Raw genomic sequence first — 25,930 nt, 5'->3', positions numbered from 1 at the left:
TGCTTCCTACCCTTTCGGAGACATCCAGTACCCCGGCACCAGGGAGGCAGACTACTATCCTGGAGTCTCGTTCGCGCCCGCAGAACCACCTGTCCGTGCCTCTAACCATCGCATCCCCCACCACTATTTCTCTCCTAATCCCCTTCTTTCCCTTCTGGGCCTCTGAGCCTGTCTCTGTGCAGGCGATCTGGTCTTCGTGGCTTACCCCTGGAGGGTCATCCCCCTCCATAGAATCCAAAACAATATACCTATTTTGGAGGGCAACCACAGGGGATCCCTCCACTGACTGCTCACTCCCTTCCCCTCTCCCATCTGTTGCCCAGCCCTTACTATTATGGGAGACTGCCACTGGGGTACTTTCTGGTACATCACCCTTATGACTTTTACCCTTCCTAACTGTGACCCACTTGTCTTCCTTCTGAGACCCTGGTGTGACCACCTGCTTATAACTTCTATCTATTATTTTCTCATTTTCCCTGACTAAACTGAGGTCATCGAGCCGCAGCTCCAGCTCCCTTACATGGTCCCTCAGGAGTTGCAGTTCTATGCATCTGGCACAGATATGGACCTCCGGGAGGCAAGTCGTCTCCAGGAATTTCTACATCCCACATCAAGTGCAGCAAACTGGCCTCTCACTCATACCTGCCATTTCCTTTATAGTTTTGGAAAAAAAAACAACCTTCCTTGCCTCCACCTGTTTTCACCGAAGCCCTGTGAGCCAAAGCCCTTATAGCTCTCACTCTGCTCCCTGCTTACTCCACTGCCCGCTACAACGCTGCCCGCTCAAACGTGCGGCCTGCTTTTCAACCCACCAAAAACCTTCCTAGGCCTCTCCTGGGCCTACTTCCAGTTTTGGAAAAAACCTCTGATTTTAAACCCAAAAATCACTGAAAAATAAATAAATAAATAAAGTCTAGAAACAAACTCTCTTACCCTCAGCCTGCTCCTGTGGAACAATGAGGCTGAAACTTCCAAGGTAAGCCCTTTTTAAACCCACCAAAAACCTTCCTTTCTCAAAGATAGATAGACAATGTGTAGAGTGGATGGATCAAGCCCTTAATCCAACTTTTTGCTTGTTTCAAAAGCCATTTCAAATTGAATCCAATTCATGGTCTCCACAAAAGAGACAAACTAAATCCAAGCACAGGCACAGGCAAATCCAAGAACAGGCATTAACAGGAACAGAAAATGCTGAAAAAGCTCAGCAGGTCTGATAGCATCAGTGGAGACAGAATAGAGCCAACATTTTGAGTCAGGGTGGTCCTTCATAGAATCTTTACAATGCAGAAGGAGGCCATTCGGCCCATCAAGTCTGCATCAACCTTCTGACAGAGTATCTCACCCAGGCCCTCTCCTCTGCCCCATCTCTGTAACTCCACGTATTTACCCTGTTAATCTATACACCTTGGGACACCCTCTCCCCATCCAACCCCGCACATTTCCCATGGCTAATCCATCTAACCTCCACAACTTGGGTTGCTAAGAGGCAATTTAGCATGGTCAATCCACCTAACCCACACATTTTTGGACTGTGGGAGGAAACTGGAGCACCTTGGAGATAACCCACACAGACACAGGGAGAACGTGCAAACTCCACACAGTGACTCAAGGCTGGAATTGAACCCAGGATCCTGATGCTCTGAGGCAGCAGTGCTAACCACCGGGGCTCCCTTGGTCAGAGCTTATCCCAGCATCTGCAGTATGTTGCCTTTAAGAACAGGCATTTTTTTGTTTATATCCAATTCAACCCAAAGTCCAATTCAAAGTCTCAACAAGTGAGACATTCCAGATCCAAGCTGACAAGACAGGCAAGCTTCATCCTGTCTTGGGCTTGATCACAGTAAGGAGTCTAACAACACCAGGTTAAAGTCCAACAGGTTTATTTGGTAGCAAACGCCACTAGCTTTCAGAGCGCTACTCCCTCGTCAGGTGAGTGGGAGATCTGCTAACAAACAGCAAACAGGGCATATAAAGACACAAACTCAAGTTACAGAATAATGAATAATGATTGGAATGCGAGTCTTTACAGCTAATCAAGTCTTAAAGATCTTTAGCCTGTGCTTAATGCTCTCTCCACTCACATTGTCTGTACCTTTAAGACTTGATTAGCTGTAAAGACTCGCAAGCCAATCATTATTCTGTAACTTGAGTTTGTGTCTTTATATGCCCTGTTTGCTGTGTATGAGCAGATCTCCCACTCACCTGACGAAGGTGCAGCGCTCCGAAAGCTATTGGCGTTTGCTACCAAATAAACCTGTTGGACTTTAACCTGGTGTTGTTAGACTCCTTACTGTGTTTACCCCAGTCCAACGCCTGCATCTCCATATTTGGGCTTGATCTACATGATCCAAGCTGACTGGAGCAGGCATTGCACCTCCTCCAAGGCTTGATCTCATTTGCACCTTAGCCAAAAGGCCTGGATGGCGCTTTAAAAAAATTGCTTCAAATGAAGCCTCAGTGTAACCTCATGATTTCAACCAAGTGCCGTCCAATCAATAACACACTTGATCTTAGCCAAGATTGCACTGGCTCTCAGGCTTGATCCCACTGAAACGCTGAGAGAGATGCGTGCAGACAGCATGGGCTGAATGGCCAGCAGAGGGTGCAGTGATTGGAAGGGGAGGGTGAGTGTGACAGGGCGCCGCGACCCCGCCCCTGGCGGCTGAACATTCCACCGTGCGTGCTGATTGTGACGTCAGCGCGTTTTCCTCCTCAGTCACCCTCCACACGCCCGATTGTGACGTGTCGGCTTCGCGTGACGCGCCTTTGGCGCTGGGTGTGCGGGACGAGCGAGAGCGGAGCGAGAGCGGAGCGGGCCGGGCTCAATGGAGAGGCAGCGGAGAGTGGCGGCGGCGGTGGACAGCCAGACAGCAGCGGCCACAGCTGACTCAGCGGCCGCCGCAGCTCAGCCAGCCACGTGAAAGGCGCGGACGGTAGACGGCTGCCTCCCCCCCCCACCTCGCGCCACTCCTTCGCCGAGCTCGCCTCCGGGGCCCGGCCATGTCGTCGCAGTGGCTGTCGATGGGGAGTCACCTGCGGGGGGTTATGGACGTGGCCCTGCGGGTCCCTTGCATCTTCTTCATCGACGGCATCTGGCAGTCCTACATAAGCATCGAGAGCGTGCCCGCGGTGGCCTGCCAGATATTGAACCGGCTGCTGGGTGAGTGACTGCGGTGCGGCGGCGGGGGAGAGGAGAGGCGCGGCGGGCCGCCCGCCCGCTGCAAGGCAGGAGGAGCACGGTCCCGGGATTGCATTGGAGCATTGCTGCCTGCGGGGCCTCTTCCAGCAGCACAAGATTGCTCATCTGACAGCAGCCTGGGGTGGAGGTCCTGTCCGGCTAGTTACACACACCTAACCGGCTGTAGTGTGCGCTGGCCACTCTGGATTACTTAACTGCGAAGCGTTCCTCATTGGTCACTTTGTAACTCTCTGATCTAGAGAGGAGGAAGGAGAAACACCTCCTCCTTTCATTCAATCTGAACTTTTTAGCTACAAACAGCAACCCAAGTTCCAATAATTAATTGAAGCTCTGGTGGGAAGGGTAATGGAGGAGAATCCAAGACTTATTGGAGGAGAGGTGTTCTTCTGATTTGGTGTGTGGAGTTTGCACATTCTCCCCGTGGTTGCCCCCCCACACTCCCAAGATGTGCAGGTGGATTGGACATGCTTGCAATTACCCCTTAGTGTCCCAAGATGTTACGGTTAGATGGATTAGCCATGGAAAATGTCATAGTCATAGAGGTTTACAGCATGGAAACAGGCCCTTCGGCCCAACTTGTCAATGCCGCCCTTTTTTTAAAAACCCCTAAACTAATCCCAATTGCCTGCATTTGGCCCATATCCCTCCATACCCATCGTACCCATGTAACTACCTAAATGCTTTTTAAAAGACAAAATTGTACCTGCCTCTACAACTAGCTTTGGCAGCTTGTTCCAGACACTCACCACCCTCTGTGTGAAAAAATTGCCCCACTGGACACTTTTGTATCTCTCCCCTCACACCTTAAACCTATGCCCTCTAGTTTTAGACTCCCCTGCCTTTGGGAAAAGATATTGACTATCTCGCTGATCTATGCCCCTCATTATTTTATAGACCGCTATAAGATCACCCCTCAGCCTCCTACGCTCCAGAGAAAAAAGTCCCAGTCTATCCAGCCTCTCCTTATAACTCAATCCATCAAGTCCCGGTAGCATCCTAGTAAATCTTTTCTGCACTCTTTCTAGTTTAATATCCTTTCTATAATAGGTGACCAGAATTGCACACAGTATTCCAAATGTGGCCTTACCAATGTCTTGTACAACTTCAACAAGACATTCCAACTCCTGTATTCAATGTTCTGACCAATGAAACCAAGCATGCCGAATGCCTTCTTCACCACTCTATCCACCTGTGACTCCACTTTCAAGGAACTATGAGCATGTACCCCTAGATCTTTGTTCTGTAACTCTCCCCAATGCCCTACCATTAACTGAGTAAGTCCTGCTCTGGTTCCAACTACCAAAATGCATTACCTCGTATTTGTCTAAATTAAACTCCATCTGCCATTCGTCAGCCCACTGGCCCAATTGATCAAGATCCCGTTGCAATTGGAGATGACTTTCTTCACTGTCCACTATGCCACCAATCTTGGTGTCATCTGCAAACTTACTAACCATGCCTCCTATATTTGCATCCAAATCATTAATGTAAATGACAAATGACTGTGGACCCAGCACTGATCCCTGAGGCACACCGCTAGTCACAGGCCTCCAGTTTGAAAAACAACCCTCTACAACCACCCTCTGGCTTCTGTCAAGAAGCCAATCTTGTATCCATTTAGATACCTCACCCTGGATCCCGTGAGATTTAACTTTATGCAACAACCTACCATGTGATCCCTTGTCAAAGGCCTTGCTAAAGTCCATGTAGACAACATCAATTGCACTGCCCTTATCTACCTTCTTGGTTACCCCTTCAAAAAACGCAATCAAATTTGTGAGACATGATTTTCCACTCACAAAGCCATGCTGACTGTCCCTAATCAGTACTTGCGTCTCTAAATGCCTGTAAATCCTGTCTCTCAAAATACCTTCCAACAATTTACCCACCACAGATGTGAGGCTTACTGGCCTGTAGTTCCCAGGCTTTTTCCTGCAGCCCTTTTTAAACAAAGGCACAACATTTGCCACAGTCCAATCTTCAGGCACCTCACCCGTGACTATTGATGATTCAAATATCTCGGCATGGGGACCTGCAGTTTCCTCCCTAGCCTCCCACAATGTCCTGGGATACACTTCCATCAGGTCCCGGGATTTATCTGCCTTGATGCACTTTAAGACTTCCAGCACCACCACCTCTGTAATATGTACTCCCTCAAGATGTCAGTATTTATTTCCCCAAGTTCCCTAACGTCCATGCTTTTCTCAACAGTAAATACTGATGAGAAATATTCATTTAGAATCTCACACATCTCTTGTGGATCTGCACATAGATGACCTTGTTGATCCTTAAGAGGCCCTACTCTCTCCCTTGCTACTCTTTTGCCCTTTATGTATTTGTAGAAGCTCTTTGGATTCTCCTTTGCCTTATCTGCCAAAACAATCTCGTGTCCCCTTTTTGCCCTCCTGATTTCTCTCAACTCTACTCCTACACCCCCTATACTCTTCAAGGGATTCACTTGATCCCAGCTGCCTATGCATGTCATGTGCCTCTTTTTTCTTCTTGGCCAGGACCTCAATATCCCAAGTCATCCAGGGTTCCCTACTTCTGCCAGCCTTGTCCTTCACTCTAAGAGGAATGTGTTTACCCTGAACCCTGGTTAACACACTTTTGAAAGCGTGCCACTTACCAGACGTCCCTTTGCCTTCCCACAGACTCCCCCGATTAACTTTTGAAAGTTCCTGCCTGATACCATCAAAATTGGCCTTGCCCCAATTTAGAATTTTAACTTTTGGGCCAGACCTATCATTCTCCATAGCTATCCTAAAACTAATAGAATTATGGTCACTGGTCCCAAAGTGATCCCTCACTAACACTTCTGTCACCTGCCCGCCCTTATTTCCCAAGAGGTCAAGTTTTGCCCCCTCTCTAGTGTGGGGTTACAGGGAGAGGGCCTGGGTGAGTTACTCTGTCAGAAAGTCGGTGTTGACCCAATGGGCTGAAAGGCCTCTTCAGCACTGTAGGGATTCTACGATACTCCAGGAAGAGGTTCGTGTTGGATTATTTGGAACTCGTATCATTCTAGGTTTTTGATTTATTATTGTCACATGTATTGGTATACAGTGAAAAGTATTGTTTCTTGTGTGCTATACAGACAAAGCTTGTTCATAGAGTACATGGGGAGAAGGAAAGGACAGGGTGCGGGATGCAGTGTTACAATCATAGCTAGGGTGTAGTGAAAGATCAACTTAATATGTGGTAGGTACATTCAAGAATATGGCAGCAGGGAAGAAGCTGTTTTTGAATTGTTGCGCGACCTCAGACTTTTGTATCTTTTTTCCAACAAGGTGGAAGAGAGTATGTATGGGGTGTGTAGAGATTGTAGGTTTGGAGGGTGTTGTCAACTAAACCATGAGATTCTGCAGTGTCGCTTGTAGGATGCAAACATGATGCCTTGGTGGTGGTGAATGTTTATGTTGGTAGATGGGTGCCAATCAAACGGATTGCTTTTGTCCTGGGTAGTGTCAGACTTTGAGTATCTTCAGTGTTAGAGCTGCACTCATCCAGGCACGTGGACGGTGTTCCACCATGGTGGAACTAAGGAAAATTGTTTAAAAATAAAGGGTCTTCCATTTAAGACAAAGCTAAGAAGAATTTTTTTCTCTTGAGGGTCTTGAATCTTTGGAACTCTCTTCCCCAGAGAGCGGTGGAAGCCGGGTCAATTAATATTGTTAAGACGAGAAAAATAGATTCTTGACAAGGATAGGCAGAATGTGGAATTGAGGCCACAATCAGATCAATCATGATCTTACTGAATGGTGGCGCAGGCTTGAGCGGTTGAATGGCCTACCTCTGCTCCTAATTCATTATATCCGTATGTACTCCTGAGGTGAATTGTAGGTGGTAGACCATACTTTGGGAAGTCAGCGGATGAGTCACTCACTGGTGGATACCCAACTTCTTTCCTGCGCTTGTAGCCACAATATTTGTGTGACTGGCCCAGTACAGTTTCTGTTAAATGGGACACACCCCCACATGTGGGGATTTGACAATAATGGGATGGTGATTAGACTTTCTCTTGGAGATGGTCATTATCTGGCAATTGTATGGCGTGAATGTTTCTTGCAATTTATTATCAACCTAGGTCTGAATGTTGTTCCAGTCTTGTTGCATACTGTGTGTACTACATTGCCTGTGCTTTTGCGAATGAACACTTGGTGAGCATCCCCGTTTCTGATGGAAGGAAAATAATTGAAAAGGGGAAGATGGTTGGATAGTACCTTTAGTTCCTAACCTTCCTGCAGCAATGTCCTGAGGCTGAGAGTATTGGTCTCATCACAATTATTTTCCTATAGTGTAGAAATTGACGAGAAGCATGATTACGAAATTGAAGGGATGTAAAGGATGGACAAGTTGTATGTAGAGAAATAAAAAAAAAGCAAAGATGTAAAAAGTAACCTAGTAAAAGGAAGGCTGATTAAAGTGACAAAAGCAGAAGATCTTTTAGGGCATCATGATTGGCACAGGCCTGCGGGCCTGTTCCTGTGCTGTACTTTTCTTTGGCTGGGATAGTTGAACTGGCACACACACAATCATGATTTCTGTGAAGTGAAAGTGATACTGAAAGTGTGCAAATAGAAACTTGGAACAAAATGGTATAACAAAATGGTTACTGCAAAAGATAAAGGTGCACGGAGTTGGGGTTAAAGTGTTAGTGTGGATTGAAGATTGGCTATCTAACAGAAAACAGAAGGTGTAACTGGGGTGATCAGTAAGTTTGCGGATGACATGAAATTGGCTGGACTTGCAGATAGTGAGGAACGTTGTCAGAGGCTACAGAAGGATATAGATAGGCTGGAAATTTGGGCAAAGAAATGGCAGATGGAGTTCAATCCAGATAAATGCGATGTGATGCATTTTGGTAGAACTAACGTAGTGGGGAGCTATACGATAAATGGCAGAACCATAAAGGGTGTAGATACGCAGAGGGACCTGGGTGTGCAAGTCCACAGATCCTTGAAGGTGGCGTCTCAGGTGGAGAAGGTAGTGAAGAAGGCATATGGCATGCTTGCCTTTATAGGACGGTGCATAGAGTATAAAAGTTGGGGTCTGATGTTGCAGTTGTATAGAACGTTGGTTCGGCCGCATTTGGAATACTGCGCCCAGTTCTGGTCGCCACACTACCAGAAGGACGTGGAGGCTTTAGAGAGAGTGCAGAGGAGGTTTACCAGGATGTTGACTGGTATGGAAGGGCTTAGTTATGAGGAGAGATTGGGTAAACTGGGGTTGTTCTCACTGGAAAGACGGAGGATGAGGGGTGACCTAATAGAGGTGTATAAAATTATGAAAGGCATAGATAGGGTGAACGGTGGGAAGCTTTTTCCCAGGTCGGTGGTGACGTTCATGAGGGGTCATAGGTTCAAGGTGAAAGGGGGGAGGTTTAACACAGATATCAGAAGGACGTATTTTACACAGAGGGTGGTGGGGGCCTGGAATGCGCTGCCGGGCAAGTTGGTGGAGGCGGACACACTGGGAACGTTTAAGACTTATCTAGATAGCCACATGAACAGAGTGGGAATGGAGGGATACAAAAGAATGGTCTCGTTTGGAGCAGGGAGCGGCGTGGGCTTGGAGGGCCGAAGGGCCTGTTCCTGTGCTGTATTGTTCTATGTTCTTTCTTTGTTTGTTAGTAGGTATAAATGGGTGCTTTTCTGGTTGGCAATCCGTGACTAGTGGTGTGCTGCGCCGCAGGGACCGGTGCTGGGGCCTCAACTATTTACCATATACATAGATGATCTGGAGGAGGGGACCAAGTGTAGGGTAACAAAGTTTGCGGGTGACACTAAGATGGGTGGGAAAGCAAATTGCGTGGAAGACAGAATGTCTGCAGAGAGATTTGGATAGGTTAAGTGAGTGGGCGAGGATCTGGCAGATGGAGTATAACGTTGGTAAGTGTGAGGTTATGCACTTTGGAAGGAATAATAGGAAAAGGGACTATTATTTAAACGGTGAAAAATTACAACATGCTACTGTGCAGAGGGACCTGGGGTCCTTGTGCATGAATCACAAAAACACAGTTTGCAGGTGCAGCAGGTAATCAAGAAGGCAAATGGAATGTTGGCCTTTATCGCGCGAGGGATGGAGTATAGAAGCAGGGAGGTCATGCTGCAACTGTACAAGGTGCTGGTGAGGCTGCACCTAGAGTACTGTGTACAATTTTGGTCCCCTTATTTAAGAAAGGATGTATTGGCTTTGGAAGAGGTGCAGAGAAGGTTCACCAGGTTGATTCCGGAGATGAGGGGGTTGGCATATGAGGAGAGATTGAGCAGACTGGGCCTGCACTCATTGGAGTTTAGAAGGTTGAGGGGAGATCTTATAGAGGCATACAAGATAATGAAGGGGCTAGACAGGGTAGAAACATCGAGATTGTTTCCACTTACAATGGAAACAAGAACTAGGGGGCATAGCCTCAAAATACAGGGGGAGTCAATTCAGAACAGAGTTCAGGAGGAACTTCTCCCAGAGGGTAGTGAATCTTTGGAATTCTCTGCTCAATGAAGCGGTAGAGGCTACCTCATTTAAATGTGTTTAAGTCACAGATAAATAGGTTTTTAGCCAATAAGGGAATTAAGGGTTATGGGGAGCGGGCGGGTAAGTGGAACTGAACCCACTATCAGATCAGCCATGATCTTATTGAATGGCGGAGCAGGCTTGAGGAGCCAGATGGCCTACTCCTGCTTCTATTTTTTATGTTATAACTATAAATACAATAGGAGTACTGAAAAATGTGGTGGGATACAAAGTGGAAAAGACTTCATGCATCTGGGAATGCTGAGGGAAATCAGAAAAGAAATAAGAGGTTCTGATCATCATTTTCTCACACTCTTGGATTTGGAAGATGTGGCAGTTCGAGTGAGAAGGGGAAAATTAAGTAGACCAATCAAGCTGACATCAATAATGGGTAAACCTGATAATGTTTCAGGAATATGGTCAAGACCACTTGTACTCTCCTGGTGAACAATTAGGTCTTCGCTTTAAAGTTATACGCTCTATCCCTATTTTTATTGAAAACTGCCTATATAAATATGCAATAGTGTAATTACACCCCGCTATACATGATAGCGCTGCAGTAGCTATGTAGGAAGAGGGATGAATCATTCAACCTCATGAGTCTTCTCTGCCATTTAACCAGATCAGAGTTGATCTGCAACCAATTGCAGTTTGTGAAAGAGTCCCAGTTTCTACCAACCTTATTGCGTGGAGATGGTATTTCCTAATTTAGAGGGCCAAATGCAAGCAAATGGGGTTAGCTTAGATGGGCATTTTGGTTGGCATGGATCAGTTTGGGCCGAAGGGCCTGTCACCGTGTCGTAGATTCTATGATTAAAAGTCTGGCTCAAATTTTTAGTCCGAGACTTGCCAACCCAATGGAGATATCTACTCTACGTGTTACACTTTTTATATCTTGAAATTGTTGAGTAAATGGTCTCTTAGTCAGCTAAATTCCAGTGAGTGCAATCCTAGTTTGTGCAATCTTTTTATAATTTAACTCTTGCGTTTTCAGTGTCATTCTGGTAATTCTATACCGCACTCCCTCCAAGACCAGTGATAACTATTCAGTACTCCAAGTGAGATCTAACCAGGGCTTAGTATTGCTGAAGCGTGTCTTTGCATTCTGGGCCTCTAGACATAATGGTCAGCATTCCATTAGCCTTTTTGATTATTTTCTGCCCTTATTCATCACATTTTAATGATTTCATGTTCCTGGAGCCTTTGGGACCCAACTCAGTGACCAAATCTTGGGAAATAAATTAAGGACATTTTGGCAGCCAAGGAAGGGGGTTGTTGATTTGCTTGTGAAAGTGGGTGGAGGCTGCAAGTTTTTGAGCAGGCTGCTAGGAGGAGAGTGCAGTGCACATGCACAGGTGGATACTACACGTACGTAAAATTCAAAGATTGCAAATATGGGACAAATGGTGTCCTGGATGCATGCAATCTGGAACAAGTTCAGCAAATGCAGGACAATCCCAAATAATATAGGACAAGTAGCCACCCTGCCTTCCCTGTTTCTAGCCTTTTACCCTTTAGGTCCAAAGTGGATGACCTCACATTTGATGACATAAAATCAATTTGCCACAATTGTGTTCATTTAGTGAATCTGTAAATTTCTTTGAAATGTTATGTATGCTCTAATTTGCACTGCTAGCAATACTGCCTGTCTTTGTGTCATTGCCAAAATGGGATATGTGACTTTCTGTCCTATCATAAGTCACCATAAATAGTGAGTAGCTGAGACACCAGTGCAGATCCATAAGTCCCCCTTTGCTATTTAGAATACCTGTCCTACTCTGTCTCCTGCTACTCGGCCAATTTCCTAACCAGGTCAGTAAGCTTCAGCTTTAGCTAATCATCCTTTTTGAAGGTCTTCGCACCAGTTGCCTTCTGGAAGTTCATATAAATGACATCTGTAGATGTTCTCTTATCCATGGCTTTGGTCATCTCCAAAAGCTTCAATCAAATTTGTTAGGCTTGATTTGATCTTTACAAACTCCTTCAACTGAAAATTTTCAAGGTGTTCAGTTATACCATTTATAATTAAAAACTTAATCGTCAAGCTACAGATGTTAAGCTAATTGACCGATAATTCCATAGTTTTCCTCTATCACCATTCTTAAATATCATAGTGGTTCCTGAATTGAGAGTATTTTTGATTATAGTTAGTTACTCTCTTTAAAAGCTTAGGTGGAACCTGCCTGGTCTGAAGTTTTCATAGAATCATAGAAACCCTACAGTGCAGAAGGAGGTCATTCGGCCCATCGAGTCTGCATCAACAACAGTCCCACCCAGGCCCTATCCCCATAACCCCACATATTTACCCTGTTAATCTCCCTGACACTAACGGACAATTTATCATGGCCAATCAACCTAAACCGCATATCTTTAGATTGTGGGAGGAAACCTGAGCGCCCAAAGAAAACCCACGATGGTGACCCAAGCCGAGAATTGAATTCAAGTCTCTGGAGGTGAGAGGCAGCAGTGCTAACCACTGTGCCACGCCCATGCCATTCATTAGTGTCATAATTCTCTTCATTCATGTTATTTTTTATATATTGCTGAAAAGAGAGACACGTTGCTGAAGCTTTCATCAGGGCAAACATAAAAATGCCATATTTCAAACAATCGCAGCAATTTACACTGCAGGAGAAAAGAGATTCTTATTTGTTGACCAGACTCTGACCAGGGCATTGCTGTTAAGAAAGTGATGAGGAAGTATAGGCTCCCCATGCTTCCGTGTATTTCTACAATGGTGCAAGCTATTTGAATATACTTTTGTTTGCAGAGACCGGGTGGAATTTTCCTGTCCCGCCTTCCATGGGAATTGTAGCAGGTGGGATGGACTGTGCAAAGGTACATTGACATCGGGAGAGAATATCTGGCCTTGGGGCGAGTGCAGCCTGAAAATCCCACCCCAGGTCTCTGCGTATGTTGTAGCTTTGAGCAAGCTTAAATAAGCATGACTAACTATCTTATATTGGTTGTTAGTTTAGCTATTTGCATACTTAGGATTGTTTAGAAAGTGCTGTCCAATTGGGGAATCGTGTCTTGGAGTAAATGTTGTTTTGGAAGGTGGCCTGTTTGACTGTGGTCTGCAGTTTGTTTATTACAAACAACCAAAGGAAAATGCTGTTCGATTTGATCAACCAATCATTGGGATGTACCGCCTACATCCTTGACATCACACTACCACTAAATTTCATATATAACATTGCTCAATTGTGTGGTTGGGAGAATGTTTTTTGGATTGACGACAGCATCCTCTCAGTGGAAAATATTATATTCATTGCCACCGTGCAATAACAGTGTAAGGAAATCCTTACCTTTGGCTGTGGATTCAAAGATATCCACATATTAGAAAAATGCATGCGTTTGGAATTTAGGGTGCATTCCATCAAAATCATGTTTCTTGTGTAAACTAAAAATGACTTTGTATTGGCGTGATGCCAGGCACGTAGACAATACATACGAGTGCTTGGCTTGATAGAATCAAACAACATGTTCCTCCGGCTGTTTGTAATAGGCAGAGTATAAACTATACTCAGCCTGCTTGCACTCGCATAACCCAAACCAAACCAAAAGATCTTCTCTTAGAAGTGATGCCCTGATTGGCCAGCATTTGATGAACAATCCTGATTTACTAATGGATACGCCAACAATTTAAGATGATCAGCTAAACTCATAACGTGCCTCATTAAGGTTTGCAAGAAATGCATTTTATGAATTATATGGAAGAATGGGGAGCCTGTAGTTTCCCCATGGCTACACCTTGACCAACCGGAATCAACTTACCAACCAATCGGCACCCTTTTACCCCTGTAGAATAAATTGCAATTGTTTGAAATTGGCAATCTTGCATTTGTCCTGATGCATGAAAGATGAAAAGCTTCAGCACCATCTCTTCCCAGTAATATTCGGGTTTTGAACTACCAAGTGACTGTTTATCTGGGTGAGTCATGGCTCTGATTTGGTATTAGTTTCCTTGGGATGTCCGGCATGCTGATCATTTCCTCTACTCTAAATGCTGGCACAAGTCACTATTCAGTGTGTATGCCATTTGCTTATTTTCTTTGACACTATCATTGGCATCAGCTTTGAAGGTTCTCCTGTTGCTTCTCACCACCCTCTTTTTTTTTTCCTAATCTTATTTTTTTGTGTTGATTTTGATATCTTTACAAGCTTCTTTTCATGCTTAACTCTTACTATCTACCCTCTGCAGTTGTGTTCTCATCTGCCAGAATCTGTGTGATTTTTCACTTTTTTTTTGTTTGTCCAAGTTTTATGTTTCTCATTATATTACACGCCAAATTTCAAATTTAATTTCATTCTTACACTCCAAAGATGTGCAGGTTAGGTGGAGTGGCCATGCTAAATTGCCCCTTAGTGTCAGGGGGATTAGCAGGGTAGATATGTGGGGTTAAGAGAATAGGCCTTGGATGGGATTGTTGGGCTTGATGGGCCAAATGGCTTCCTTCTGCACTGTAGGGATTCTATAATTCTATGTACATTTGTTTGCAAGCAGAGCTCTTGCCCCTTAGTGGGGGGATGTAAGTAGGTTCACTGTCCCAAATGCATTTTTGACCATCTGATTTTATTTTGCTTTTTGTGGATAGTTTCTCTTATCTCAGAAGTCAGCCTTCTCTAAATTTAGAAATTAAATAAAACAGAAATTGCTGGAAACTCTCAGCAGGTTTGATAGCATCTGTGGAGATGTTGAGTCCAATTTGAGTCTTTGAAACTTAAATAGCGGTTTTGTGTTTCTCCATGATGAATTTTCACCTGAATTCGTCTAATTTGTTCTATGTACTCTGTATTTGTGGAAAAAAAATTGCCTAACCTTCTAACCTGCATTCTGGTTTAATGTTTTGCGCTCATTTGTTATTTTTCTTTCCATGCTTTCCGATTATCTGTAATGCTTAAAACAGTTTCTGATTGTCAGTCGACCTTTTTGATCTTTGAACCAATATTGTACTGCCTTTCCACCAGACTGTCTCCTCTCTTCTTCCCCCCCCCCCCCCCCCCAAAACAATTGGCTCCTCTCCCTCCCTTTCCAGTTGATACGCAATGTCCCTCGTCCAGGCACCAGGAAGGCAACATATCATTTGGGCCCTTGATGCTGCTGAGCAAGGATGCTATCTGTCCCTTTATTTATTGGATATCATATACTATAAATGTGCTTACTGAATAATGTCAAAAAGATTCATTTTATTCCTATGGAACCACACATTTGAATATATAATGCATGTGTAAAGGAACAGTAACAAGGTCCACTAAAGCTCATGGTTCAAATTTTTGTGACATTTTACTCAACTCTTGCCATTTGGGTACCCTACTTCAAAATATAATTGCATTGCAGGTGATTCAAGGAACTGAACTGAAGCTATAAGTAACTCTGGACAGTTTTTTTGTTGTTAAAGTGCTGAGAGGAATAGATAAATAATGTAGATGAGTAGCCAAGCTTTTTTGCGACATTTCCTCAATACTGCACAAGTTAGAGAGAAGTAGATTTTTGATTTTGAAACTAAGGATTTAGGGAGGAGGATCATATCTTTGCAGTTTGAGGGACAAGAAGTTCAAAAGGACACTGACAATAGTACTGAAATGAACAAGAAAAATGTAATAAAGATGCTGAACACTGCAGGCCAGTGAGATTGCTTGACCAGTGACCAGCTTTGTTTCTTCCTAGGAAGTGTTAAGAGTTTCAGCAACAACAATGGTTTGCATTTATACATCACCCTTAATGTAGTCAGATGTTCTAAGATGCTTTTGTTAGACTTGGGACTGTATATGGGTGCTGGATGGTCTTCAATTGTCATGGCAGAATGCACAATACAATCTGAACATCTTGCTGGCAGCTTTAAAAGTGTTTCAAATGGTGAGATGGATGAGCAAAGCTGCAGGGAAATTGCAGAGATGTGCAAGAACTATAGTATGGTGATACTGGGGGTTTTAAACCACTAGTCTGCTCCCAATGTTCTTATTCTTTATAATGATTTTGATTCAACTGGTGGCAAGTGAACCACATTGGAGTCAGACTGGTAAAACACAGGTTTCCTCCCCTAAAGAATATTCGTGAATCTGCTGGATTTTACAATAAATAATTTTAATAACATCAAATGCTGGAAAATCTCAAGTTTGACAGCATTTGTGGAGTGATAATAGAGCGAACGTTTTGAGTCAGGATGACCCTTTGACTCAACATTGGCTTTATTACATTTCCACTCCATCTGACGAAGGAGCAGCGCTCCGAAAGCTAATGGTATTTGCTACCAAATAAACCTGTTGGACTTTAACCTGGTGTTGTTAAAACTCTTACTTTATTCTCCCTCCACAGATGTTGTCAGACTTGCTCAGATTTTCCAGCATTTTCTGTTTTTGTTTTAGATTCCAGCATCTGCAGTATTTTGCCTTTTTTCTTTAATAACAGCTTTGATTTCCACATTGTAAAACAAATGAATTAGTCTTAAACATGTTGATAATCTCTGGATTATTAGATCACAACTTTGATAGTCCAGTAATATCCTGAGTATGAGAGGTCAGAGAATTGTCCTGTTACATAAGAGATTCTATATTGTTTTGTGGCCGTTCATAGCTGGCTAGAATTGTGTCCATTTTTAATGAATCACCGCATGGCTTGGAGCAGCCATTCCAGAGGGAATATGCATCTGGGCCAGGACTCCTCATTTAACACATGCATCTTTAAATAGTTTTGCCTGTCCTTCTCCAATTACATTTGCGCAAAATAGCATGATGCAATAAGCTATGGAAGTGGATATTATCTTACTGTGTTGAACAAGTCAGAAAAGCTCTTGGTCCATGAGGTTAGAAATGATTAAGACTGATCAGTCAGCTATTAATCATTTACATAGTTGCCCTATCAGGGAATCCTTAAATCTGGTTTATGTTCTGGACCGTTGTCAAGGAAATGGCTGGCATGTTTGCAGGCTGTGTCTCAACTTTTTGAAACCTCTACGTTAATAGCAAGCATCATGGTTATCTTATTTAATTGAAAGGATACCTTAGTGATTTTCTTTTTGCTAAGTAGACTTCAAAGCACAGAGATATGCGGCTAAAAGAAAGGCTTGCATGTATATACTGGCAGTGATAATTTATTATGTTTTCTATGTTATCAGGCAGCTGATGGGGCTGGATTATTGGAAGGCTCTTGCATCAAATTTTCATTGCTGGTGCAAACTATAGGTATTGATCACAACATCTTTTTGTATTTTGACACGTTTATTATTTGGAATGGTGGATAAGTATAATAGCTTTTTGGTCCAGTGAAATCTGTTTAATATTGTCATCATAAACAATTTGTGCTGGGCATCAGGCATCCTTCCATCTACAAGTGATAAAGGACACAGCAAACAATCAATTTCGAATCATATACGATGCAGAAGAGGCCATTCGGCCCATCAAGTCTGCACTTAAACATGAGAAACACTTGACCTCCCACCTAATCCCATTTACCAGCACTTGGCCCATATCCTTGAATGTTGTGACGTGCCAAGTGCTCATCCAGGTACTTTTTAAAAGATGTGAAGATCTTGCCTTTACCACCCTCCCAGTCCCTCGCCTTGAACCCATGTCCCCTCGTGGCTAACCCTTCAACCAAGGGGAACAACTGCTCCTCATTTGCTCTGTCCATGTCCCTCATAATCATGTACATAACCAGCCTCCCATCCATTGACTCTGTCTACACTTCCCGCTGCCTCGGCAAAACAGCCAACACAATTAAGGGTCCCATGCACCCCGGACATTCTCTCTTCCACCACCTTCCTTTGGGAAAAAGATACAAAAGTCTGAGGTCACGTACCAACCGACTTGAGAACAACTTCTTCCCTGCGGCTGTCAGACTTCTGAATGGACTTACCTTGCATTAAGTTGATCTTTCTCTACAATCTAGCTATGAGTATAACTGCTCTCTATGAACGGTATGTTTTGTCTGTATAGTGCCCAAGAAACAATACTTTTCACTGTTAATACATGTGACAATAAATCAAATCACTATGAGCAGGTCACCTCTTAGTCTTCTCTGCTTCAACGAAAACAACCCAAGCCTATCCAAACTCTCTTCAAAACTTAAATGTTCCATCCCAGGCAGCATCCTGGTGAATCTCCTCTGCACCCCCTTCAGTGCAACCACTTCCTTCCTATAGTGTGACGACCAGAACTGCACAGTACTCTAGCTGTGGCCTCACCAAATTTCTACACAACTCCTTCATGACCTTCCTGCATTTGTAATCTGTGCATCGGTTGATAAAGGCAAGTGTTCCATATGCCTTTTTCACCACCCTACTAACATGCTCTTCCACACTCATAGATCTGTGGACAAACATGCCAAGGTCCCTTTGTTCCACAGAACTTTCTAATGTCATGCTGTTCATTGACTACTTCCTTGTCAAATTACTCCTTCCATAGTGTATTGCCTCACACTTCAGGATTAAATTGTATTTGCCCATATATCACGTAGCCCAAGATACTTGACCTCACTGTTAACCTCCTGGCCAATCTTTGTGTCATCCTCAAACTTGCTAATCCTACACCACGTAGTCATCAATGTCATTTATATAAATGGCAAATAATGGGGGACACAGGACATTTAAGTGGGGTGTCCTCATTTGGTACAGTTTTGCCAGTATCTGTGAAAGCATTTCTTGAGAAGCAGGTTCTACCAGAAGTGCAGGATTTGGAACCGCAGCTGACGTTGCATGTTGTTGATGCTCATTGCCAAGCTGCTGTAGCCGCAGGTCATTGTGGTAGTGCGTGCCAGCCCACAGGAGGTGTCACCACTTCTGTTTTTCAATTGCTGGTTACTCCTAGGTGCGATAGTACATATTTAGGGCCTCCATGTTATGCTTGCAAACATCCTTGGATGCCCCATTGGCTGTTAGACACTGGCTGCCTCACTGTGCACAAGATCCTTGAGTATGTGTATGTTTGCCGTCCTGAAGCCGTGCCCAATCCACCAAAGCTACCTCTGATTAGTGCCAACACACTTGGGAGCTCAGTCTTTGAGAGGGCTGCCACATTTGTGATTTTGGTCCTGCCAGCTTATACTGATGATGCACCACAGGCAACGAATATGGAAATCATTGAACTTCTCTTCCTGGCATCTGTAAGCCACCCATGTTTCAATCATGTCCATCATCTTTCATAGATGGAAGGATGCTAAGGATACTGGACATGAGGAAAGATATCTGGTTTGAATTTGGGCATACTCCAGTCATGAGTGGACAGAGAAAGTATAATTAATAATGCCAGTGCTTCACAATGATTAGATTATCTTTTTTTTTGTCTAGAAGTCCATAGCAATTTTATAGAATGATTATTTTGAATCTTCAGTGTGAAATAGCCTTCTGGATGTTTCAGAGTTGCCTATAGCCCCATCATTCATTTTCTCCCTTTCTTTCAATCACATTTTCCTTGAGAAGAGGACAAATTTCTTCATCAAAAGGTTGTGAATCATTGGAATTCTCTAAACGGTTGTCCGTGCTCCATTGTTGGATACACTTAAGGCTGGGATAGACAGATATTTGGTGTCTTGGGAATTGAGGGAGCAGGTGGGAAAGTGGACTAGAAGTCCAAGATCAGCCATGATCCAGCACAGTAGTTAGCACTGCTGCCTCAGCTCCAGCGATCTGGGTTCAATCCCGGCCTTGGGTGACTGTCTGTGACTGGAATTTGCACGTGAGTTTCTTCCGGGTGCTCTGGTTTCCTCCTACAGTCCAAAGATGTGCGGTTAGGTGGATTGGCCATCCAAATTGCCCCTTAGCATCCCAAATTGTGTAGGTTAGATGGATTAGCCATGGGAAATGTGTAGGGTTAAGGTTGGGCAGAGGAGATGGTCTGGTAAGGTACTTTGTCAGAGAGTCAGTGCAGACTCGATGCTGTATGGCTTCTTCTGCGCTGTAGGGATTCTATGATATTGAATGGCAAAGAAGACTCAGGAGACCATATGGCCTACTCCTATTTCTTGTCGTCTTCTCAGTGAACCCTAACCCCAGGAGCCCTCTAGTGCTGCCATGTACTAACTCAAAACTGCTGCATGTTGCCTACCATTGTACTATGTATTCTGTACTTCTAGAAAGGTAAAGCTTGAATACTTAATTAAAGTGACATAATCAAAATCATGATTTACAACTATCAGAAAAAAGTGACACAATTGCAAAGCGAGATCCTCATATTTCAGAATACAAGAAATTTCAAAAGCAAAAGGCTGTGGATGATGCATTTTTGAAATAAAAACAGAACTCTGAAAACACTCGGCAACTAAAGCAGCAACCGTGGACAAAGGTTGAGATAGCATTTTCGGTTGATAGATTTTTGCCAGAACTGGAAAATGTTGTGGAGACGTGAAGATTGGGGGGAGTGGGGAGATAACAAAAAGGAAGGTCTATGATTGGATGAAAGGCAGGAGAGATGAAATGACAGTGTGATGGTGTGTGCAAGGCAAAAAGGAAATGATAATGGGACAAGTAAAAAATAAAATTAAAGGTCTAGAGCAAGTGTAAATGGGAATGATGGAATCATTGACATAAGCTACCGATTTTTCTGTTTTTTTGGAAGGTGTATTGATGCAAATTTAAAGGCAAGATGCATGTAAAAATGGGCAAAATGTTACAGGTTGGAGGTAGTACAAAGCTGGCCCAAAAAAATTGTGGATAGAGATTATCATCTCAAAATGTATCTTAAAACTATTGAGGGCTGAATCAAAAGGTGAAGTCTTATCCCTTGAGCATTGGAATAGTGTAAAAGACCAAGGACAGAGAGCTTAAGAGTGGGACTGAGTTGCAGAATTGAAACAAATGGAGCTGCTACACAAACTGGTCTCCTAATCTGCAATCAGTCTCCCCGGCATGGAGGAAAGCACATTGGGAGCTGTTTCTGTTCATTCTTTGCTCCCACCTCGGCTGCTAACATTTGCCCCTCAAGCTTCTTTTCTGCTTGAATTCTCTTTGGTAATCTTTCCCCTCATTAACTGGTACTACTGACTGTATGTCTCCTCCTCCGATGGTTGGCTATTCCATTGTTCAATATTTATGTACTGTGATCTGAATGTCCTTTTTACAGCATCTCCTTTCTCCCTCTTCTCTCTCCTATCACCCCTGCTCTCATATTGGTTACAGAATTGAAAATTGTCCTGAATATGGGCGGCACGGTGGCACAGTGGTTAGCACTGCTGCTTCACAGCTCCAGGGTCCCGGGTTCAATTCCCGGCTCGGGTCACTGTCTGTGTGGAGTTTGCACATTCTCCTCGTGTCTGCGTGGGTCTCCTCCGGGTGCTCCGGTTTCCTCCCACAGTCCAAAGATGTGCGGGTTAGGTTGATTGGCCAGGTTAAAAATTGCCCCTTAGAGTCCTGAGATGCGTAGGTTAGAGGGATTAGTGGGTAAATATGTGGGGGTAGGGCCTGGGAGGGATTGTGGTCGGTGCAGACTCGATGGGCCGAATGGCCTCCTTCTGCACTGTAGGGTTTCTATGATTCTATGATATCCAAGTGTAACAGGAGGTTGCCCATTTATGAAGTAAAAGTGTTGGTTATGCCTGTAGTGGTGTTGTCATATCTGTCTTAACATTTGGAGCAAAGCTGTTGACAAATAGAGCATTGTGTTTTACTTGAGTTGACACGCAGTTCTCCTGTAAAGACACTGTGTTAGTGCTCCAATGTAAACAATTTCTACTGGATTGCAAGATGGGGCTCAGCAACATTGTGACCCCTTTTTGGATTTTAGATCATCTTGTGACAGTAAAGTACTTTTGGAATAGCTTTAATCTTACAAATAAACTTTTGGATGGGAGAGAGTGGATTTTAGCCAAGGTTGACAGGGAACAGCTATTGATGGGAAAATCTACACGAGCAGAGGGGGCCATTCAAAAAGGAAATGGAGAGGGTGCAAGACCAGCGTGTTCCCTCCTATGGTGATAGGTAGGAATAACAAGCCCAGAGAACCGTGGATGACTAAAGATATTTAGGATACAATCAGAAGGAGAAAAGAAAAGCTTTTAAAAAGTACAAGGGGAGCAAATCAGTGGAGGCATTAGTGAGGTATAGAAAGTGCAGGGTAGAGCTTAAGAAAGCAATTAGGAATGCAAAGAGGGATATGAGAAAGCTCTGGCTGGTAGAAGTAGGGAAAATCCCAAGATTTGCACGGTGGCACAGAGGTTAGCACTGCTGCCTCACAGCACCAAGGACCCGGGTTCGATTCCCAGCTTGGATCACTTTCTGTGCGGAGTCCGCACATTCTCCCTGTGTCTGCATGGGTTTCCTCCCACACTCCAAAAGACCCGCTGTTCAGGTGCATTGGCCATGCGAAATACTCCCTCACTGTACCCGAACTGGCGCCGGAGTGTAGTGACTAGGGAATTTTCACAGTAACTTCATTGCACTGTTGATGTAAGCCTACTTGTGATTCTTTTTAAAAAAAAACTAAACTAAGATATTCTATAAGTATATCAATGGGAAGAGGATAACCAGGAGAAGAGTAGGGCCCATTAGGGATCAAAGGTGAAATCTGAGTGGAGCCAGAGAACATTGATGGAGTGTTGAATGAATACTTCACATCCGTCTTTACCCAAGAGAATGAGGGCGATGGTATAGAATTCAGGGAGAGAGATTGAGGTTCTTAAGCAAATTGACATGGGGAGGGATAAGGTATTGGAGGTGGTGGCAGCCTTAAAAGTGGATAAATCTCCAAGTCCAGATGAATTGTGCCCTAGGGTGCTGTGGGAGCCAAGAGTCGAAATTGCAGACGCTCTGACCCAAATTTTCAATTCCTCTCTGGCCGTGGGGGAGGTCATGATGTGGAGATGCCAGCGTTGGACTGGGGTAAGCACAGTAAGAAGTCTCTCAAACCAGGTTAAAGTCCAACAGGTTTATTTGGTAGCACAAGCTTTCGGAGTGTTTTGCTTATAATTCTGAAAATAAAACACACATTACCTTGAATATTAAAATGTCTCGAGGCGCTTGAGATGTCAGGAAACAAAGGAATGGAAACTAAGACAGGACGGGCCAGTTAAAAAGGAGGTCTGACAGTTTGGTCAAATAATAGAAAAACATAGGGGAAATCAGATATAACAGTCAGATTCAACCCAATCAACCCTGCAAAGTCCACCCTCACTAATATATGGGAATTTGTGGGGAAGAGGGAAGTACATAAATGTTGACCCACGTAAGTGTCTTGTGATTGGTGCGCTAAGATGTGAATATTTGGTGTTACTCTGCAGGACAAGTGTTTTTGCTAGTTCAATGGAGAATGTCAGGGGTTTTGTATAAGGAATTCACTTTTTAGCCAGAATAGACAAACCAATGAAAATTTTGCATGTGACCATCCTTCTTCAGGTGAGTGAGGAGTTGTGTTCACAAATGGCATATATAGACACAAACTCGATTTATAAGATAATGGTTGGAGTGAGAGTCTTTACAGGTAATCAAAGTCTTAAAGGTACAGACAATGTGAGTGGAGAGAGGGTTAAGCACAGGTTAAAGAGATGTGTATTGTCTCCAGCCAGGGCAGTTAATGAGATTTTGCAAGTCGCCAGACAACTGGAGAACAGCTGATGTGATCCTGCTATTTAAGAAGGGTTGTAGAGATAACAGTAAGAGTTTTAACAACACCAGGTTAAAGTCCAACAGGTTTATTTGGTAGCAAATACCATTAGCTTTCGGAGCGCTGCTCCTTCGTCAGATGGAATGGAAATGTGCTCTCAACAGGGCACAGACACCCAATCAAGTTTCAGAATACTGATTAGAATGCGAATCCCTACAGCCAACCAGTTCTTAAAGATACAGACAATGTGGGTGGAGGGAGCATTAAGCACAGGTTAAAGAGATGTGTATTGTCTCCAGACAGGATAGCCCGCAAGTCCAGGAGGCAAGCTGTGGGGGTTACTGATAATGTGACATAAATCCAACATCCCGGTTTAGGATGTGTGCGGAACTTGGCTATCAGTTTCTGCTCAGCGACTCTGCGCTGTCGTGTGTCATGAAGGCCGCCTTGGAGAACGCTTACCTGAAGATCAGAGGCTGAATGCCCGTGACTGCTGAAGTGCTCCCCCACACGAAGAGAACCGTCTTGCCTGGTGATTGTCAAGCGGTGTTCATTCATCCGTTGTCGTAGCGTCTCAGCGCAGAGTCGCTGAGCAGAAACTGATAGCCAAGTTCCGCACACATGAGGACGGCCTAAACTGGGATGTTGGATTTATGTCACATTATCAGTAACACCCACAGCTTGACTCCTGGACTTGCAGGCTATCCTGTCTGGAGACCATACACATCTCTTTAACCTGTGCTTAATGCTCCCTCCACCCCACATTGTCTGTATCTTTAAGATCTGGTTGGCTGTAGGGATTTGCATTCTAATGAGTATTCTGTAACTTGATTTTGTGTCTGTGTGTAGATGAAGGTAGTGCAGTCAATATAGTTAATATGGATTTCAGCAAAGCCTTTGACAAGGTCCCACATGGGAGACTTGTAAAGAAAGTAAATACACATGGGATACAGGGTAATTTGATAAAGTGGATTCAAAATTGGCTAGTTTTAGGTGACAGAGTGATGACAGAAGGCTGCTTTTGTGACTGGAAGTCAGTGTCCAGTGGTGTACCGCAGGGATCTGTCCGTCTTTTCTCTCTCTCTCTCTCTCTCTCTCTCTCTCTCTCTCTCTCTCTCTCTCTCTCTCTCCCCCCCCCCCCCCCCCCCCATTATTCGCCATTGATATAGGGTGGAGCGTCTTGGGCTACAAGACGATATAGACGGAATGGTCAAATGGGCAGATAAGTAAACATTGGACTGGAGGCAGCTAGTCTCAAAATTACACGTCCTGCCTGAAGTTCGATTCTTGCCCAACACCATTGTCACATGCAAAATTTTCATTGGTTTGTCTATTCTGGCTAAAAAGTGAATTCCTTATACAAAACCCCTGACATTCTCCATTGAACTCGCAAAAACACTTGTCCTGCAGAGTAACACCAAATATTCACATCTTAGTGCACCAATCACAAGACATTTACGTGGGTCAACATTTATGTACTTCCCTCTTCCCCACAAATTCCCATATATTAGTGAGGGTGGACTTTGCAGGGTTGATTGGGTTGAATCTGACTGTTATATCTGATTTCCCCTATGTTTTGCTATTCTTTGACCAAATTGTCAGACCTCCTTTCTAACTGGCCCGTCCTGTCTTAGTTTCCATTCCTTTGTTTCCTAACATCTCAAGCACCTTGAGACATTTTAATATTGAAGGTAATGTGTGTGTTGTTTTCAGAATTATAAGCAAAACACAGCTAAAAGTAGTTAATTGAATTTTCCCAGTACTGCAAAAGCTATACTGCGTAATCTTCCATGCCTTGAGCTTTAGCTGAAAACCAGTTTAAAAACCTATTAGAAAGTAGTTACTAAGGAATTGAATGTGAAACTATATTACTATTGCATTGCATTTCACTGCAAATACACACTCTGATCTAAATAATGTAGTATCTTTTAGTGAAGCTTTTATAATATTTGGGATGACTAAGTTTGCTGGTTGAATCACTTAACTCTTTATATTCTTTTCTTGTCTTCCTGCTTTTTCCCCACCCCATTCTTCGATTGCACTTCCAATTTCTTCCAGACTGCTATATAAATGCTTGTAGCTGTATTTCAAAGATTTAACCCATCTGTTGTGGGGAAATTTGCAGGTGACCAATTGTGTCTTAACTTAGATAATTCAAAACTCGCAAGGCAAATATCTCTCTGCAAAGACATAACAAATTTATTTTACAAATGAAACATAGAACAAACAAACATACAGCCGACCGGAGATTCTCAAAAGGTTAAGTAGCTCTGGGAATAGAGCGATAGAACCACAGTACGTCAGATCTTTCACATAGTCAAACACAGATCATAATTTTTTCTAATCGATAATTCTGCCTTTCATTAGCTTAATATCAATTTCATTCAGCAGTTATACGTTAATGTAAATCTCTGTTCAGTACCTTAGCTAACCAGATGACACTTAATAGCATGGTAATATCTTATTCATCCAACAAATCTGGACTTTACCTCCCTTCTTGGCTCTAACTATTTCCCTGTTACGGTAGCGTCCGCCGTTACCAGGTAAGGTCAAAGCGGACATTCCCACCAGCTCACTGCCAAGTTGAATGGACATGTGTTCCTACATCCAGGGGCATATCTATCCTTGTGTCTGGACAGTGAATGCACCTATTTATTAATGTTGCAAAGCATGTTCCCTCATAGGAAT

General features: G+C 43.7%; 1 protein-coding gene across 1 annotated transcript in view; it reads left to right on the top strand.

The window, feature by feature from the left end:
- Positions 1-2,759: 2,759 nt before the first annotated feature.
- Positions 2,760-25,930, top strand: part of rnf139 (ring finger protein 139) — a 37,899-nt gene continuing 14,728 nt past the window's right edge. The window contains exon 1 of the mRNA XM_078216089.1: positions 2,760-3,160. Within this exon, the coding sequence (XP_078072215.1) occupies positions 3,001-3,160 (160 nt within the window). The 5' untranslated portion in view covers positions 2,760-3,000. The remainder of the gene's footprint in view (positions 3,161-25,930) is intronic.

This window comes from Mustelus asterias, chromosome 7 (assembly GCF_964213995.1).
Source record: "Mustelus asterias chromosome 7, sMusAst1.hap1.1, whole genome shotgun sequence".
NCBI classification, from domain to species: Eukaryota; Metazoa; Chordata; class Chondrichthyes; order Carcharhiniformes; family Triakidae; genus Mustelus; species Mustelus asterias.
Note: the sequence above shows the minus strand (reverse complement) of the source record. Positions and strands in the feature narration are given on the sequence as shown.